The sequence below is a fragment of the Protopterus annectens genome, chromosome 7.part1 (assembly GCF_019279795.1).
Source record: "Protopterus annectens isolate FY-2018-M chromosome 7.part1, PAN1.0, whole genome shotgun sequence".
Lineage (NCBI taxonomy): Eukaryota > Metazoa > Chordata > Ceratodontiformes > Protopteridae > Protopterus > Protopterus annectens.
This window is the reverse complement of record NC_056740.1, coordinates 165166402-165185903: the sequence shown is the minus strand read 5'-3', so window position 1 is coordinate 165185903 and position 19502 is coordinate 165166402. Positions and strand designations below refer to the sequence as shown.

At 38.4% G+C, this 19502-nt stretch overlaps 1 protein-coding gene across 10 annotated transcripts in view; it reads right to left on the bottom strand.

Moving 5' to 3' along the window:
* The window catches only part of NR2C2 (nuclear receptor subfamily 2 group C member 2), a 1701781-nt gene that overhangs the window by 1462605 nt on the left and 219674 nt on the right, over positions 1–19502 (bottom strand). For 5 of the 10 annotated variants that reach the window (XM_044078615.1, XM_044078617.1, XM_044078620.1 and 2 more), the window contains one exon: positions 5476–5564. The exons of 3 other annotated variants lie outside the window; for them this stretch is intronic. In XM_044078615.1, the coding sequence (XP_043934550.1) occupies positions 5476–5535 (60 nt within the window). In that variant the 5' untranslated portion in view covers positions 5536–5564. The remainder of the gene's footprint in view (positions 1–5475; positions 5565–19502) is intronic. 2 more of the 10 variants (XM_044078616.1, XM_044078619.1) reach the window with 1 other exon arrangement.

Sequence of the window (19502 nt, the reverse complement as noted above, 5' to 3'; positions counted from 1 at the left end):
TTAGTTTTAGAATATAATGGTATTAATAGGGAAATAAGCAAAATATTTTTTAGAGAATGGGAGAGGTTCGTAGCACTTTCCGATATAGAAAGCATAATTAATATCCCCAAAACTATAATCTATAAAAATTCTAGAAATATGGGGAACATTTTGGAAAACAAGAACAAAATGAGCACTAAAAATAATAGTAAGAAGGGCACCTACAAGTGCGGGCATTGTGCTCAATGTTGTCATATATTTAATGGAGAAGGACATTATATACCTAGTAGAAATAAAATGATCACTAGTCCTGAATATTATAACTGTGACACACAAGGAATAGTATATCTTGCTTTTAAAAATGTGATGCCTTCTATATTGGGAAAACTGAAAGGGCCTTGAGAACGTATACGTAACATTTTTATGAAATTTCTGTCAAAAAGAGAGCAACGCTTTATATAAGCATAGTGAAGTTTGTAAAGAATACAAATTCAAGTTTCTAGTTATAGAACATATACAAAAGATGTCCGGGGGCCCTGGGAAACCAGAATAGAATACAGAGAACTTTGGTGGCAAGTAGCATTAAATGCTGATAAATTCCCGGGGTTAAATGATAATATTACTATACTGCCATTGTTGAAATTAAGAGCAGCCAAGTTATAGTAAGAGCATATATCCTCTTCAGCCACCAGAGGGCCCCCATATATAGTTTAAGGATGCATATGTATTAGGAAATTTATACTAAGAATATTTTTGCTCAAGACAGTTTTGTCATTGTTTAATTTAGGTTTTAACTATTTATTTATAGGCAAATGAAATATTTTAAATACAAAATGACATTCAAATGTTCTATATTTACATCAATATGTGATATGGTGATATTTTTATTTAGTTTGAATTCCTAAATTGGTAATAAAATGGCTTAGGATGTATGTATTTCAATATAATATGAATACATTGGACTGTTCATAATTATATTTAACAACAGTTTTTAATCACAGTTTTTAATCACATTTTTATCATATATATATATTTATTAAAACAAACGCACATTTCTGATATTTAAATGAATTGTATACACTTTTGTGAATCTAACTGTTGCTAGGGAACAATTTAATATGAATGAGTCAATGGGGTTTAGTGTTTAGTAGTATGTACTACTGTTTTAAATTAATTGGTTTTTTAATGAATGTAATTAAGGATTTATTGATGAGTATATTTAATAGGACATGGTTGGATGCACTGGTCTTTTCTGATGAAGTCTATTTTGAATGTGTTTGTTTCAACAAAGGCGTTAATGTTATGGTCATTGTCCTGTGGTGAATAAATACGTGTTTGGTGAACCTGGTCTCGAGTATCGGATTGCACTGTGGTGTGGACTACATCTGTGTTTTGCTGGCGATTTGTGGTTTTGTGTCTTTATCAGTAGCTGTCCTGGATGAAGTAGATCCTTGAAAGCTGTCAGGGCATACTGAACAGCTAGCATCTCTTTTTGATTGATGTGAAGATGCATCTGCCTTGCAGGCCATGTGCCCTGAATACATTTTCCTGCCATATGGGCCCCCCCAGGCATAATCTGATGCATCCGTTGTCAGTGTCTGTCTGGCTGTGGGTAAAGTGAATGGGAGACCCTTGTTGTGGTGACAGGCCTCTGCCCAACATCGAAACTCCTGTTGCAGGTAGGGAATGAGGGTAATTACTGTCTCCAGGCTGTGTCAATGCTGAGTCCAAACACTTTTTAGATACCACTGTAGTTTCCTCATATGCAGTCTGGCATATGGAATTAGTAGAATGCAGGATGCTATGAAACCCAAGGCATGCAGGATTTTCCTTGCAGATAACTGGGTCTTTGTTGCCAACTTTTTGAAGTACGAAGTCAGTTGCTTTTGTTTGTCTTGCGTGAGATAAGCCATCTGGGCAGTTGTATTTAAGCTTGCACCCAGGAATATTATCTCTTGAGAGGGTACTAGTTTTGATTTATTTTCATTTACTGTGTACCCTAGGCAAATTAGTAATCTCTTTACAAATGCCAGATGCTTTAGAAGAATGTCTTTGTTCTCTGCTTGAATAAGGCAGTCGTCCAAGTAGGGATATATTTGAATTCCTCTTTGTCTGCAAAATGCAATTACTGGTGCCAGGCATTTTGTGAAGACCCTGGGCGCAGTAGATAAGCCAAAGGGCAGTGCAGAGAATTGGAAGTGCATTGAGCCAGCTATGAATCTGAGGTATCTTCTGCAAGATTGTCTGATTGGGACATGCAGGCATGCCTCTTTTAGGTCCAAAGTTACGAGCCAAACCTTCTTGCCCAGCATGGGCAGTAGCTGCTGTAGAGTCAACATCTTGAATTTTGGAACCTCCAGAAATGTGTTTAGTATAGACAGGTCCAGTATTGGTCTCCAGGTTTTGTCCTTTCTGGGCACTAAGAAAAGTCTGGAGTAAATTCCTTGCCCCTGTTCTTGTTTTGGTACTTGGTGAATGACCCTCATGTCCATGAGGGCTGTAATTTGCTTTTGTGCCTCTGCCCATTGATTGTGTGGCAGGTCTGGCATACCTTTTGCCCTTGGTAGGGTGTGAAAATGGAACCTGTAGCCTTGGGACACTATGTTCAAGACCCATTTGTCTTGGGTAACCACTTGCCAATTTGATGAAAAAATTGCTAGTTTTCCCCCTAAGGGGGCTGCCAAAAGAAAAGTGCTTGGATCTGGCAGAGGAAAGTCATTGGGACTGTTTCCTGTAAGGTTGTGATTTTTCTTCTCCGCTTTTGGAGGTAGGAGCACCCCATTGCTTAGGCCTGTAAGAGCCTTGGGGCTGAGATCTGCCTCTGGGACGTCTGTATCTGCCTCTTTGTGGTCTGTCTGTCACTGGAAAGGACCAATTTTTAGAAGGCCAGTTCCTGCTAAATCTGGGTGGCTGTACCTGTAAGAAATCCTTAACTGTCTGCATGGATTTCGCTTTATCCTCCATTTTCTTCAACACCTCTTCTGCTTTAGCACCAAACAAAGTATCATGCTGTAATGGGGAATCTAATAATTTTGCTTTAACACGATCAGGCAGATTCTGTTCCTTTAACCAAGCATGCCTTCTAATAACAGAACCTGTAATAGCGGCCCTGCAAGAGGCCTCCAGTGAATCATAACCACATTGCAAAGTATGCTTTCCCACTTGTTCAGCTGCATGCAATAAATCCTGCATTTCCTTGTTCTCTGAACATTCAGAATTTGTCAACATATTCTGTTTAAGCAGTGACATTAAGTATTGCTAATATTTAAGCATATGAAACTGACAATTTAAAGCCCTTACAGCCAAGGTAGCAGAAGTGTAAACTTTTTTTCCCCCATCTGCCCAGTGCCCTAGAATCCCTATCAGAGGGGACAGGGTTTTTTGCAGTGGAAGCTTTGACTCCTTTGGGACCCTGTGATATAATTTCTGGGTCAGCAGCGGGGTTTTTATATAGGAATTTATGAGAATCTGGGACCCTGTAGTATCTGTCTGGCTTAGCAGGTGCAGGGGGTAAAGAGTCAAGGGACAGGCCGGACTCTGAAAATACATCATCTACAATGTCTAGAACAGGTGGAATAGCAAGGGGTCTGTGCTGAGGAAGTAGCAGAAAGTCTCTGAGCCTTTTCTTAGATTCACAGTAATCTTGGCTCTCCCAATAGAAATGCTCCCTCATGGTATGCAGGGTTTCCCCAAAAGAATAATCCTCAGGAGGAGAGGCTAAAGGAATGTATTCTTCAGCATCAGAGTCCTCATAGGGAGGAATAGAATAGTCCTGTTCAGAAGAGGAATCAGAGTAAATAGAAATCTGATCAGAAGAATCATATTCTGTCTCTTGTCTAGGCCTCTTATCAGGAGGGGGATGAGAACCCCGGATCAAAGTAATTAGGTCTTTGGCCATTTTAAGCATCTGTTTTTTAGGCATGGAAGTCCGAGTAGGAGAATGCTGTACTTGTTTCTTTGTCTTTAGAGCTACTTTAGCATATAATTGTGCAGGTCTGAAGACACCCTCAGAAGTCGATGCTTGCTCAGTGGCTCCGGACCCATCTGAGGGAATGATTTCCAAGTGTCCAATACCTTGAGTATCCAGAGGCCCAGTCGGCTCCACGTGGGAGTCGGAAGTGACCTGTGGCACTGAGGTAGCGGGCGCCAGGGGCTGCGAAAGCGCCTCACTGAGAACCAGCGACTGGCCTAACAGAGGCCCCATCGTCGGTTTTGGACCTTGGATGCCTATCCCTTTCTTTGTCCTTGTGTTTTTTGTAAACTCTGGTCGTCGGCTGTTCCGACGGCATTATTTAATTAAATCTTCGGCCAAAGTAATGAAATGCAAAATCGAACCGACACTTAATAGTGCGTTGGTTAAATCTAGCACAAAACCGACAGCTAGCAACGTTGTGGTCAGGGCCTAGGGAAGGAATACAGTAAGAGTGAAAATCCTTATGAGGTATTTGCTTCCCACAAGAAATACAATTGTTAACTTATTCTGACATCGGTCTGGAGCAAGAAAAAAGTTTTTAGCTTTAATGAAGACTCCGGTTCTGAAATTCGGATTTGAAAATCTCAGGAGTCGGCCGACCGGCACTTGCGAACTGCTTTTGCTTCAGGCACTGCGCGGCAAGAAAGACTGAAGAAAATGGCGTCGGCTGCATCTTTTATACCCCTGGCGCACTGACATCAGGGAAGAGGCGACAGCAACTGATGCCAGACCAGGACTTTGGAATTCAGGCCGACTGCAGGTAGCCTGCCAGCAGGATAACCCAAGAGTAATGACTGCAACAGTGAAACACGATGAACATCATCAGCTGCAGTATTTGTAGGTTCCTGTATAAAGGGCCATATTTAGCACTCAGTCATATACCATATACTATCAAAATTCCTGGCAGATTTTCCTGCAACACTAAAAATGTAGTTTATATTGCCTTATGCTCTGGCTGTCCAGCATTTTATGTTGGCCTGACTACCAGATGGCTTAACAATAGAATCAAGGAACATAACTATACACTTAAAGTACAGGGCGAGAAAAGAAACAGTGGCAAATTAAGCTAGCCGCAGATAGTCCCCCTGGTTAAAAGATCTAATCAATATTATTTCTTACTTGATAGGAAGCTGACTATTTAACTGTTTTATTGGTCTTTAAAATTTTTGATTGGTGTATTGATTTATTGTTTAATGGGAATCCTGTTATCTTTGGCTATTTTATTTTGTTGCTTTTTGGTATGTACTCAGTTTTCTGAAGAAGTCTTGTGATGGAAGCATTGATTAAACTTTTACTATGCTAAAGACGTTTTATTCAGTTTGTTCTTGTGATGCCAGTGATTTTGAGTTTTTAAAATAAGTCAGACTACATCCAAATGTCTTCTCAGGTACAAGTATTCCACTGTACCAGACTATAAAGTTTACATTATGCACTGATAATACACAAGTCATCTCACATGTATGACTCATGATTTTGTGATTATTACATCTAAATATGTATTGCCAAAATCAGCTACTACTCACCTCAGCCACCTGCTGTGTCTCCACTATCTGCTGAGCCAGCACCTCCATATTCGTTGTCATGGTGATGTAGGATCATTAGAGAAATCTGTCTGAAGAAATCCAGCAACCTCCATCAGCAAATCAATTATTATATGAAATGCTTTATTTATTTAGTTGCATTTTAATATAACAAGTGGCATCAACATGTATACCCTTCCTCACTGTCAAATCTTCTATATATATTATAAACCAATTGCCTTAAAAGTCCCACATTCAATACTCAAAATAATTTCCAAGTGCTCTCTAAACACAAAATATGAAGGTTTACTTTTTCAGAAGTGAATTAGCCTGCATCAAAATAAGTCTCTGTTTCATAAATAAAGACCTATTACATGGCAACATGACAGCCATGAAACAAACTAGACTTGCAAAAGTCAGAAGCTTAGCTATCTGCATACTCAAGAACACCATCCCTGCATACCAATACAAAACCTATTATTCCATCAACTCTCTTAACTTATCAAATAAATATTTACAAATTGTCCCTATTTTTGAGGCTTTGCCTCCCACCCCCATTATTCTGGCATTGTCCAGAATTCTTCACTAAGAGGTTTTGAGGTATGGTGACAGGGAACCTCCTGATCAGTGAGACTGGACTATCCACTGGGCAGGGTCACTGATTTCTTTATTCCATGTACTTCCATTTTATGATTTAAACACTTCCTACAGCAAGCCACATCATTCAAGTTCCAGGGTGTTTTGAAGTCTCAACTAAGGAAAAAGGCCAAAATAATTTGTACTGTCTTATACCCTAGAGCAAAATCTTTTCAAGACATTACCTGTTAGATATGTAGCGTGGGTGTCATTGTTGGCAAAAAGTACTAAATATACTCTAAAGCCTGACAAAGTTTATCAAACTTTATGGTAAGATTTGAGTCTAGCACACTTGCAGCTCAACACTAATGTAATGTCCTTTAAGGATTGCAGGACAACAATCAAACTCACCACAGTATTCCATTTACTGAGGCTAATGTTTGCATCCCCTTTTGTTAATGCCAAGCTGCACTGTACACTCATGAACTGCCTTCTGCTGCTCCAGTTTCCTCTTCTAACATACCATAATAAAAATTCCACCCGACTAACCTGATGCAGAAATCTTTTCTTTGTTTGAGTCAGCCACTGGAGCTTTTTGATTTTCAAATATGAGTAGAATTACTATAAATTACACAGAGAAGTAATCTTCTGTACAAGTTGATTTGACTGAACAGGTCTTACATGACTGTGTGTGACTGAGCAAGTGGCATGGAGGGATATACGCCCGTCTATGGAACAGGTGAATAGAGTTCAAATAGAGGCTTTAATGCTTTAGAGTGAAGGCAGACAGGACAGGTTTGCCTGTGCTAGGGGTTAGAAGTGTGTTGGGTGGGGGTCTAATTGAGCCCTGGTGGATGCCTGGCAAAGATGGATGTGTGGAACTCCTGGGAGGTACAGGTGCTCTAAGGGCAAGGCAAAGATAGAAAGATAAAGAAGATAGTCATCAGACTTCATGACGGATGCCAGCAGCAACACGCTCACCAGTCCACAGAGCAAAGGCAGATGAAAGGAATACTTCCAACACCTTCTAAATTATGTAAATGGCACAGAAGCTGTAGCGCCCCAGACACAGCTTATTATGAATGAATAGGAGCCCACCCTAGAAGAAGTAAGAACACTAAGGAAAATAAAGTCAGAGAAAGAAGAAGGCTCAGATGAGGTCATGGCAGATATGATCAAGAGGTTAGGTGAGTTGGACTTCCAGGATGGCTGCACACTGATCAACGGCTTATTTTTTCTCTCTTCCAGTGTGAAAACAGAAACCGAGAAAACAGAGCCAGTGATATTATCAGCTTTAGTAAAATTCAGTTACTGGCTAGTAAATATAGTGTCTGGATGCCAGCAAAAAAGACCTTTGGAGAACCCGAAAGAAAATCAAGCAGAAAAGGTGAAGGGGAAACACTGGCTGGAAAGATCAATGCAGCTGTTCAGTAAACTGATAAGTTTAGCAAACCTTATGGTAAGACTTGTTTGAGTCTAGCACACTTGCAGCTCAACACTAACATAATGGTGATGTCAATATTAATTGGTTAACTCTCTGTACCCCAAATTCTTCCTTACACATCAACTTGTACGGCTTTAGTCAGATTATCACTGATGTCACCCATACCAACAACTCTCATACATACAGCATCCTTATCAACTGGATTCTAGTCTCTCATCCCTCTAAATATCACAATCCCGAAACCCTTCCCAACACAGTTAAGTGATCACTCACTAATAAAAGTACTTGGATATATCCTTCACTTTACTAAACAGCATAGATTTATCACGTGCCGCAAGCTTACTAACTTCCACCTTGAATCCCTTATATCTCTTCTCTCTAAAGTCAAATGGAATCTCCTTACCAGACTCCCCTTTGATGATGCTGCCCTGTCTTTCAACTCCACCTTTCTCGGTGTTCTTCACTTGCCCCACTTCGCAAAGTCCATATTAAATCTAATATATCTCCATGGCTATCAAATTCCGCCTGCATCCTAATGAAAAATAGAGAAAGAGCATGGAAAACATGGACCAATACAAAGCTCCCTGCAGACTTGCTAAAATACAAATAACTTAGACATCAGACGAAAAAGCGTATTAATAAAGATAAGAGAGACTTCTACTATAATCCACCCTTAGCCTTGAAATCTAACCCCAAAAAATTATAACTCCTTAAACTACATACTACATCTTGGTGGCCCCTGCTCCCCCAATCTTTGTCCTGATAACACTCTCAAAGATACTGCCTCCACCTTCAACACATATGACTCTATTTCCAAACTATTTAACCCCAGTGCCAATTCATCTACCTTTAATATTTCAAACCACTCTCTATTAAATCACACTATATTCTCATCAAATTCTTTTTCCCTCAAACCTGTACCCACTAGCTACATCAGTCCCTACTTTCTAAACTCAAACCTTGCTCAGCTTCTACCAACATTCATTCCCTTTTCTTTCAGTTAGCTGATGACTCTCTTCCTCTCCCTGTATCTATTTTAATCACCCGCTACATTTCAGAGTCCAAAGTCCCTTCCATATGGAAACAATTCTTCACTCTACCAATACATAAAGGAGGTAAACCCTCAGACATCACTAATTTTAGACCAACTGCCACAGTCTCACCTCTCTCTAGAGTTCTAGAAAAATGCATACATAAACAAGTTATGCACTACCTACTCTCTGAAAACCTGCTTACACCTACTCAACATGGCTTTAGACCAAAGCATAGTACTACTACTGCCCCATTATCATTCTTAATACTATAGCCCTTGCCAGACATAACAACAAACTTGTCTCCTGCCTATTCTCAGATCTCTCTAAAGCTTTTGACACAGTCTCTCACCCTCTCCTGCACAAACTAACCAAACTTAACTTCTCCCCTGCTACTGTTGCACGGTTTTCCAGCTACCTCAATGGCAGCTCTCAAGCAGTGAAGTGGCAATCTGCACTCTCCCAGTTAAAATGGGTATCCCTCAGGGTACCATCCTTTGTCCACTAATTTTCAACATCTTCACTAATTTGCTTTATTCTTCCTGTCCTCAGTCATCACTGGTCCAATACACTGATGACTCTACTGTTATCACTATTGCTTTCTCTCCCTCTGAACTCACCTCTACAACACAGACTTCCTTTGACTCAGTAGAAAACTGACTCTCTGATAACCAGCTTATCCTTAACCCAAAAAAAAAAAAAAAACTAAGCTACTGCTTTTTCTTCCTAAAAACTACAACTAAATTAAATCCACTTTCACAATCCTTTCCCTCAATAACACAGACATCGAGGTGGAAACTAGCACTATACTCCTTGGTGCCGTCATTGATGACCAACTTAAATTCGATCTACATATTACAACTGCATCAAGAAAACTCATCAGAAACTAAGGCTCCTCTACCGCAACAAAATGTTTCTCACCAGTGAAGCTAAAATAACTCTCTCTTATAGCTACCTCCTACCCAGTCTATTTTATGGCTCTCAAATTCCTACTTGCCTCAACTCCACACTCCTTGCCAAACTTGAATCTACCTACAACAATATACCCAAATTTGTAGCACATCAAACTTATAAGTCACATCACTGTGTCTCACTCAAAGACCTTAATTGGCTTGAACTACCTCACCAGCTTCTTCTCCCTCAACTCCAGATCATCCACTTCATTCTTTATCAACCTTCTTACTGTCCTACCCTATCATCTGTCATCTCCCCCTATTCACCTGTTAGATCCCTCCGGAGCTTTAACCTAGATCTGCTACAAATCCACAAACCTATAACTAAGAAAGGATGTCTCTATAGCTATAATCCTTCCAAGGAAGAAACTCCCTCTAGAGATTAGGTCACTCAAGCAACTTAGTCAATTAAAGCTAGCCACTAAAGAATACGTGTTAAGCCAATGGACCTGCATCTGTACCCACCCCCCTTAAACAGCTTATCAACCCTAACTGCACACCTCTATCTGCTCCCAACCTATGTAACTTTCTCTAACTCTCTAGACCTTGTCTCACATTAACTTCTCTGCCCTAAGCACATTACATAATTCTTATCTGCATAATGTAAGATTTTACATCTGGTGACAAAACTATTGTTAGTCCTTCTGAATGATGTAGGATTCTAAATCAGACATAATGATTAGTTTACTGTAGTGAATCCTTGTTTTTTATGTATATGTTGCTTTGAATATTTTTTGTAAACCAGTTGTTGATTGTTTACTTATTTTTGTAAATTATAATCTGTAGAACATGTGGAGCTTTTCTCCCCGGGCCTCTGATGAAAAAGGGCTACTAAGCTCAGTTGGAAAAACCCAGTCAATAAATGTAAAATAAATAAATAAATAAAAAAGTTCAAGATTCTGCTTTGGTACAATAAATAGATTCCAGTAATTTAGAGAAAAATAAATAAAATGTACTCAGAGATTATTAAAATAAATGAAACACTGAATGAATATAACAGCTCAAATAACAAAAGTGTGGGAAAATAAAAGAAGCTTTAACTAGCTATGGCTGGCTGAGTATGAGGCTTCTCAAGAACAGCTATTAAAAAAAATAGAAGAGTTAGTACTCAGAGAAAACCTGAGGTTTTCTGCTATACCAGAGAACCTGTATTAATTTTATGAAAGCATAAATATGGAACCAGAATGGTGCTGCACAGCAGAATTTGTTAACTGAAAAGGCACATGGAGAGTATGTTATAAACCTGGCCATGAAAAAGCAGCCACTACCTAAATTAGTAAAGATTTAATCATACCAGCATGAAGCACTGATCATGATAAAACTGTGACAGAAGGAAAAAGTATTAAAAACTGGAGACTGGAGACAGCGGAGTGTTTGTAGAAAATGATTATTCACTGTACAACGTGCAAAAGAGAAGCAAATGTATCCCAACAATCAGGGAATGTTGAGAGGCAGGCATGATATTCAAGATGCTCTATCTAGATGCCTTCACAATATTTTTCCTGCAGGGTTAAAGGCATTTTTTAATGCAGAACAGACTAAGGAGGAAATAAAAAAGTTTATTCAACAAAATGAGAGGCAGCAAGCAGAAGTGAACTCTGCTTCTCACTCTTCTGACACTTAAAAGTTCATAGAGAGACTTTGACAGTGAACCCTTTCCAGTATTCCAAAGGAAAATGCTTGAGAGACAGAACAAAGTACAGAAGTTAACTAGAAGAATCAGAAGTACCTTGGTCTTGAACCAGAGACTAAAGCTGAGAGATGGAGATGATCAAGAAGAAAACCAGCAACACTGAAATTAGTGAATAGATTGGGTAAGTACAAAGCATCAGTGACAACTGTGAAATATGGATTTGCAAGAAAACAAAGCTGAGAAAGACTGGACGGTTGGTGACTGATAAAGTTATAGGTGGACTACAAAGCATATAACCATGTCATTAATGTTTAGAAGGTCGCTAAAAGGAAAAAAGAAGTAGCTGTAACTAAAATTATTTTGTACATATTAGTATTCATATAAAACTTTTAATTATATAAACTGTGTGTTATATTGTAAAACATTTTTGTACATTGTGAAGTTAGGTGATATTTTAAATGTTGGGGGGTCTTTTCAATGACTGTTATATGACTTAAAGATATTAATGTAAACAAGTAATTTTTAGTTCCAACAAATATAGGCTTTACAATATAACAAGAGAAGAAAGGCTGGAGAGAAGCAAGTTTAAGTTAAGATTATGCTGTGATCTTGGGCTGCCGGGGATGCAGGTGGGATGTCAACATGTATTAATTATATGCAGAATTAAGATAATAAATTTCCTTCTTTTTACAAGCTTGGATCTCTAGATTAATGTCTTTGGCTTAAGCTATAAAGAAGCATTTTTTGGAAGCAAAAAAGGTTTTGAAAAGTAAGACAAAATAAGGAAAGTCATGAAAAGTGCTAAATTTCTTGAATCTGCAAAGATAATGGCTTGCATTTTTCCATTTGCAAGTGTTTTCAGTGGGACACACGAAGTCTGTAGCTGAAGGCAGTTTGCCAGGAAATTCTGTACATTATGTTCTCAATGAAATTTACAACAATTCCTTTATGCATTTGCAAAGCTGCTAGTGATTGTTTTTCTCACTTTTGACTGCTTTTACATGAGGAAGAGTTATCTGCAGGGTGCAAGCAATTAATTGAGAGTTCTGAGGATTCTTTGCAAAAGAAGTGCACAAATTAAAGGTACAACAGCAAGAAACTCATTGCAAACTAAAGTTTAAAATGATGGGAAGTGAACAGGAGACGGTAGTCTCTTCAGCAGATTTAATGCATTCAATAGAAAAGTGCACAATTTCATTTTAATTTCATTTTACTTAAAGGTAGGCAGTGCAGTTTTTTCTTAGGGCTAAAAGTTAATGTTTTTTTAAAAGCACATAAGCTGTTTTTCACATCTGGACAGGAAATAGAGATAAGAAAAACATATGGGCAGCAATCAGTATAAGTGGAAACACAGCCTGTAACAAGCTCTTTAGCATGGGGAACCTTAATTTTAGGCTTGAAAATGCCTGTGGGTGCAACTGCTAATTTGTGGCACTTCTAAGTATCTGGCGGGTTAAACTTCATTTGTTGAAAATGTACATAGTTTGTGTGCTTATCCTAAGTAAATAGGGGGTGGCAGTGTTCTAAAAATGTATTTAGTTTTTTGTTTGATGGATTTCATTAGAGCAAACAAAAAGTTTTGAAAATGTGACACAGGTTGAAATGGAAATGAGAAGAAACAACTGTATGATGTACAATACTTGGGAACAATAACTTTTTATCATAACAGCTACTCTATTTACCAGTGCAAATGGCCATACTGGCATAGACAAAATGGAATGAATAATGAATTACATTACAAAATGAAGCGTGCAAACAGCAATGTTATAGCAGACACATCTGGAAAGAAAGGAGTATGTGAATTTGACAAAGAAAGAATTTCAGGATGGATATTTAGCAGAATATCAAGGACAAAGGAAAAGGGTAGTAATAATACTAATTACTAGAGACAATAAAGATAGATTTGTGGTGGTAAGGGGCTATTGGCAAGGGAGAAGTATTATGCTGGTATGTATTTATATCCTAACAAAAACTGCTCTTATGGATCTAAGGAAAATTTGGGGACAAATAATCAGATTTCAACAGGGAATATTACTTACAAGTGGGGACTGGAACTCGCAATAATGAGGATGACTCAGGAGATCTACGCGGTAAAATATAACAAAAGAGGGTACATTTCTGAAGACATTTACAAAAAATATTTGGTGAAAAACCTAAATTCAGTAGTAGAAACTTAGAATTTACATATTATTCATCAAGATACATTTACTAGGTTAGACTAGATAGAAATTATATTTCACAGTAACATGCAATAAATTGATAATTTCAACACACATCCAATAACTCTTTCAGATCATGCACTGACAAAAAGTAAAAAATGCAGGATAATGAAGTAAAAATGATATAATGATGCTTTCTGAGCTACTTGTTAAAAAGAAATTAAGGAATGAGAAGTGGAAATTATTTGAGTTTTATTATGGAAGACAGAAATTTCTTCAGAAGGGATAGATGGTGACCGAGATAAAATGAAAACAGAGTTTAAAAACAGAGTAGAAATAAAACAGAATGAGATATGGTTAAGAAGTAATAGGAATTATTTAGAGGGGCCAACAAATATTAAAGCATTGCAGAATAAGGGGAATCTCACAATACAAGAGAAAAAGCAACTGTGGACCACTAAAGAGAAAATAAGAGAGTATTTGAACTATATGTATGAATTTACGAAGACTGCTGTTCAGCAACTCTATGATAACTCCAGAGCAAAAAAACTTCTAGTATGATGAGTTAGGCAACAGAAAGTAAAAAGAGTTGTCGCCAAACTTTAGAAAGTCTATGCCAAGAAAAATAACCAGAGATCTTATGGATGTATTCAAGATATTTTGGAAATTTTATGAACATTTGTATAAAGCAGAAAAATATGGAAACTAACAAGGATTAAAAATGGAAATATTTGTGGAGGAATTAATTATGCCAAATTTACAGGAAAATGAGCAACAAATAATAAGGTACAGGAGATGACCATTGTCTGGTGCCTTAAACTGTAGAAGTTAAATGGTGAAATAATTGCTTCTATTCTAGTTTGTGCTTCAGTGCTTTTATAGTCTGCTTATTATTTACCTGCTTGCATTCTATATCTGCCCCCCCACCAACATATTAAGCTAAAGTTTCTGAAAGAGCTCCAATATTGTATTTATTTGAATGGATAGCTCTCTAGCTAGCTCTTATTTCCCTTACAGAGCTACCCGCACCCACAGCCACCAAGACTTGGAAAGGGGTAGAAGTGTGTAGTAACAACTTTTCAAAAAACGAAAGAGAATTAAACTCTTAACTATTTCAATTCTATTTTAATTCTGCTTAACTATTTAAGTGCAAGTAGAATTACTTGCAATAGTATCAGTTTGTATTTTAAACCCTGCTGGGCCAAAGTCTTTTAGTTTAATTCACAGTTGTGGCAGAACTCGGTAATACTACTACTAGATTTGTGCCTTAATTTATTACTGCGTTTTTTTCCCATAAACAGTGTTACTGGGTAAATTTCTGCATTGTCTGGTGTCAAACTGTAGTAGAAGTTCAATAGTGAGAGAATTGTCCCTGTTCCAGTTTGTGCTTCAATACTTTTATATTCTACTTATCATTTACCTGCTTGAATTCTGTGTCTGTCAGATCCCCCGTTAACACATTAAGCTAAAGTTTCTGAAAAAGATCCACTATTGCCTTTATTTGATTGCTAGCCTCTGTAGCTATCCTGCATCTTCCTTGAAAATGTCCCAACCCTCCCACCTTTTTGCTGTTGTTGTTTTATAATAAGACTGTGCCTCTAACCTCCACCTTTATGATTATCTGATTTCCAAGACCATCCCTCCCCTCTTTTAATTGTTATTGACTGCTGTATAAGCTATTTATGTACTCTTCCTAGCCACTATTTTCCATAGATCCATGATATTGACAGCCCACCCAGCAAACCAGTATTGTTCTTGAGTAAACCTCTTTTACTACATATGGTCTCCTCATTTTCCTGTAGCTCAGGAAAACTTGTAGTCCTAGCCTATATTCCAGAGCTATTTCAATTGTATCCAGTGCCATCCAGGCAAAGTTAAGTACCACTGATTGCTAAAGTGCACACACATTGTTTTCAGTGATTGCTTTTGTTTCCTGCTTGTGTGTGTATTTCACTGTATTTTTGTAAAAAAAAAAATGATCTTCCTCTCACTGTTACCGTCTTGAAATTACCTTCAGCAAGGAATTTCCAGATAGAGGTTTAAGTAGTTTGTGTTAGCACTGCATTTGTGGGTCTCTTCTAACGCGTTTTTACATCAAGAGGACTGGATTTATCCATCTCATGGCAGGACATGTTTGCCTGTCTATCTGAGCTGGAAAATAAAATGATTCATAGTGTAGTCATTTTACTGACCAGAGGACTCATTATTTAGTTTTCTTCTTTTTTTCAGTGCTGCTATAAATTTCGCATGTTTGCGTGGGTTAGCAGTGCCCTGTACAGTAGCAAACATCTTTTTCTCTGTTAAATTATCCATAAAACCAAAACTGGGTAAAGCAGTAATATAGTGCAAATACTGTGTGCACCAACAATCTTAGAGCAGCTAGTTGAGCATTGAGTAACAAAACCTACAGATTTAGTATAATTTAGTATTGTGTAAAGATTAAAGTTAGAATTCAGTACTGTTTAGCTTAATCTGCCCCAATAAAGCACCCTTACTTGTCTGCACATACAAGTCACACTTAATATCCTCCTAAACCCAATACACCACCTGCTTATAGCTCACAAATCAAAGGACTGGATATTATGGATATGCAATTTTCTAACTCCTCTGTAGCCATATTGGTGGATATGGGCATCTTGAGATAATGTAGCAACTGTTTCATGTTTACTGACAACCACTTAAGCTTTAAAGAATCAGACATGGTATGCGAGAGGTGTAATTATATAACGACACTGGAGGCTAAACTCCTACATACAAGTCCACATCAGGTTGTCGAAACCGCACTCAGCACACACCTAACACAGCCCACAACAACACATAGACTAACATATGTTGAGGCACTTAAAAGCAATCTTCCTAAACATATATCACCTAGACCACCTGCTGTCAAAGCTATGCCTCAGCAAGCACAAAGACACACAGAAAAAACAACACCTAACACCACACGTACTATCACTCTCATTTCCAAATTTACCCCCCTCACCCCCACCCATCTTCCCAATAATATCTTCAAACGTAACCCCTCCAACTATAACTAGGGGGCATGTACTGGCTGCACTCACTAAAGCCAAGAACACAGCCTCAGTGGGCCCTGATAACATCCAAGGATGCCTCCTGAATAGTCATATGGCTTAGCAGAAGGACCCATGGAGTTATTACTTAACTATAATCTTAAAACAGACTTTGTGCCATGTGAATGTAGGACTGTGATGGTCATCCCTCTTCATAAGGCAGGATCTTCAATAGATCCTGAAAAACTACAGATATGTTGGTCTGATGAGTTTTACTTGCAAAGCCATGGAAAGAATTATCATAAAAATTATCAACAAGGACACAGGAGCCCTCCAGGTACTGGATCCATCCCTGCTTGGCTTTGTAAAAGGAAGGTCAGGCTTAATGAATCTTTGAATATGTCAGTAAAGCAAAGGATGAGGGGGAGACTGTGCCTACTGCCTACCTAGATCTGGCTAAGGCATTTGATACAATACCCCACTCAGGCATTATCAATAAATTTACAGAAATAGGTACAAATCCCTTTATAACATGCTGGATAGCTACCTGGCTCACTGACAGGACCCAGTAGGTTAGAATCAGTGAGGCTACCTCATAAAGAAGCTGATCATCAGTGGAGTCTCCCAGGGATCTGTGCTGGGTCCACTCCTCTTTGGTATCTACTTCTCGGATATCAAAGCCAATGTCAAAGGCCTCTGGCTAACCAAAGCCAATGTCAAAGGCCTCTGGCTAACCAAAGCCAATGTCAAAGGCCTCTAGCTAACCAAGTATGCAGATGACTGCAAACTGAAAGCAGTCACTGTATCAGCCCAAGATGAGAACACCCTACAGGAAGGTCTAATGCAGACAAACGCTTAGTGCCAAATCTATGGCTTAAAACTCAATACCAAGAAATGCATTATAGTAACTTTTAGGACGTCTGCCCCTCCAAATGACTATATCATCAATAAAATACCCTTAAAAGTTGATTCACTGGTCAGGGATCTGGGAACTCATGCAGATAGTAAAGTAGCCTTGACTACATGCACCCAAAGTAGTAAGTATATTCTTCTGTGTTGCTCAGCTTATAAGCAAAGGAATGGTATCCAGGTCCAGAGAGGTTATTATACCTGTGGTGGATGTATTACCCAAGAGGTTAAAAACCTGTCAGACCCAGCTTCATACAGACAGTTTCAACTTTAAACCATGATTAGAAAGTGTGCATGTCTATACTAGCTAAACAAATTGTGAAGGTGTTGACAAAAGTAATAAATACAGATCAATGTGGTTTTGTGAAGGGAAGGACAAACATTTGACAACATTAACAGAAAAATGGCAATTCAGATGGAAGCAGAATATAAGAAGATACTGTGCTTGTTTGTGGGTCTTGATGCAGAGAAAGCATTCAACAGAGTAAGCTGGGAGTTTATGAGTAGGGCAATGGAAGCCTCTGAATTCTCTAATACAATAATAAGGTTAATTAGGAGGATATATGAAGGATCTGTGGCAAGAATTAAATTGGGAGGGTTCCTTTCCAATATACTGTGTTTGAAGAGGGAGCCAGTAAGGAGCGTCCTCTTCCCCCTTTATTTGTTTTACATTTAGAGCCATTGACAAAGAAAATAATGGACTCAGACATTCAAGGAGATAATTGGTGTGGTACACAAGAAAAGTTGGCTTTATTTGCAGATTATATTATTTCATACATTATAAATCCAGAAAAAGACATCTCATTGTTGTGGAACATATTGAAACAGTTTCAAGTGTTTTTGAGCTATAAAATTGAAGGAAGACAAAACAAAGGCTATAATTATAAATTATGTACCCACACATGTATTGGTTCAGCAATACCTATATTTATGGGGATACGATAAGATGAAGTATTTAGGTATACAGATTAAAAAGGCAAAATGCTTCTGTTAATTGAAAAAAAAAATTATATATGTTGCGCGCGCACGCACACAAATACACACACACGTATCATTATGTACTCACCATAAATCTGCATCTGTGTTGTCCGTTTTTGGCCTTCCTCAACTGATGGGTCTCGGATCTAGCCTCAGCCACTCGACAGACTTTTGGCTCCATAGCTCAAGCTCCTCCCCTTACCACAATCCTCCAACCACTAGTGAGTTACCTCAGATTGAGTTCGCCATCAAATGAGTCAATCACAATGCAAAAATGGAAAAGGCAGCCAATAGTCATTTCTGAGTTAAGTGACTTGTGAAAAATTGGTAAATAGGAAAGAAATCAGAGAAGGAAAATTCTGGAGCCCACACAGCAGAAACTAAACAGGAATCGGATCTTACCAGGATCCAGACAAAAAGGAAGGGGGGGTGGTGGGTGGGAAGTTCAGGAAGGATGAAAACAAACAACACAGATGCAGATTTATGGTGAGTACATGACTATAATATCTTATGTTGTCTTTTTCATTCATTTCTCAAAGTTCCCAGCTAGAGTAACCTTGCTGGTCCTCAAGAAAGGATACACTGGAGTACCTCACAGCCAAAAGCTGCCCAATTCCTTGATGATACATCCAACTCGTATCCAACTTGTAATGAGCTATAAACATATTATCGTTGGACCATGTAGAACTGCACAGATAGATGCTTTAAACCAAAATGCAGATGATGTGGCCATAGACCTGGTGGAGTGTGCTTTAGGATGTTTAGGTAATGACAGGTTCATAGGCTCATAGGCTCATAGGAGGTTACTAGGCTAGTGGCCCTACAGCCTTTACAAGCCTAACCATGCTAGGCTTGTAAAGGCTCTAGGCCTTTGTTTTTGTAAATAAAGGAAATGCAATCAGCAAGATGTCTGGCTAGAGTCACTTTTAACACTGCTGTGCCTAATTTAGCTTTGGAAAAGCATACAAACAGTTGATCTGACGTCCTCAAATCTTTGGTCCTGTGAATGTAAAATCTGAGCTGTATATGAACATCTAGTAAATGAAGTAAGCATTCTCCCTTGTTTGAACATTTTGCGAGGAAGACTGGTAGGTTAACTGACTGGTTGAGGCTAACTTCTGATACCAACTTAGGTAGCAAAGAAGAGTTAGACTGAAGTGAAACCCTGCCCTTTTGAAAAGTCAGGTAAGGTGGTTGAGAAGAAAGTGCTTTGCTTGGATAATTAGATACTCCTTTAGCTGAGGTAATGGCAACTAGAAAAAGTTTTCTAGGACAAACATTTTAATTCAGTTTCTGCTGATGGTTCAAAGGGGGGCTGAGTGAGGGCCTGAAGAAC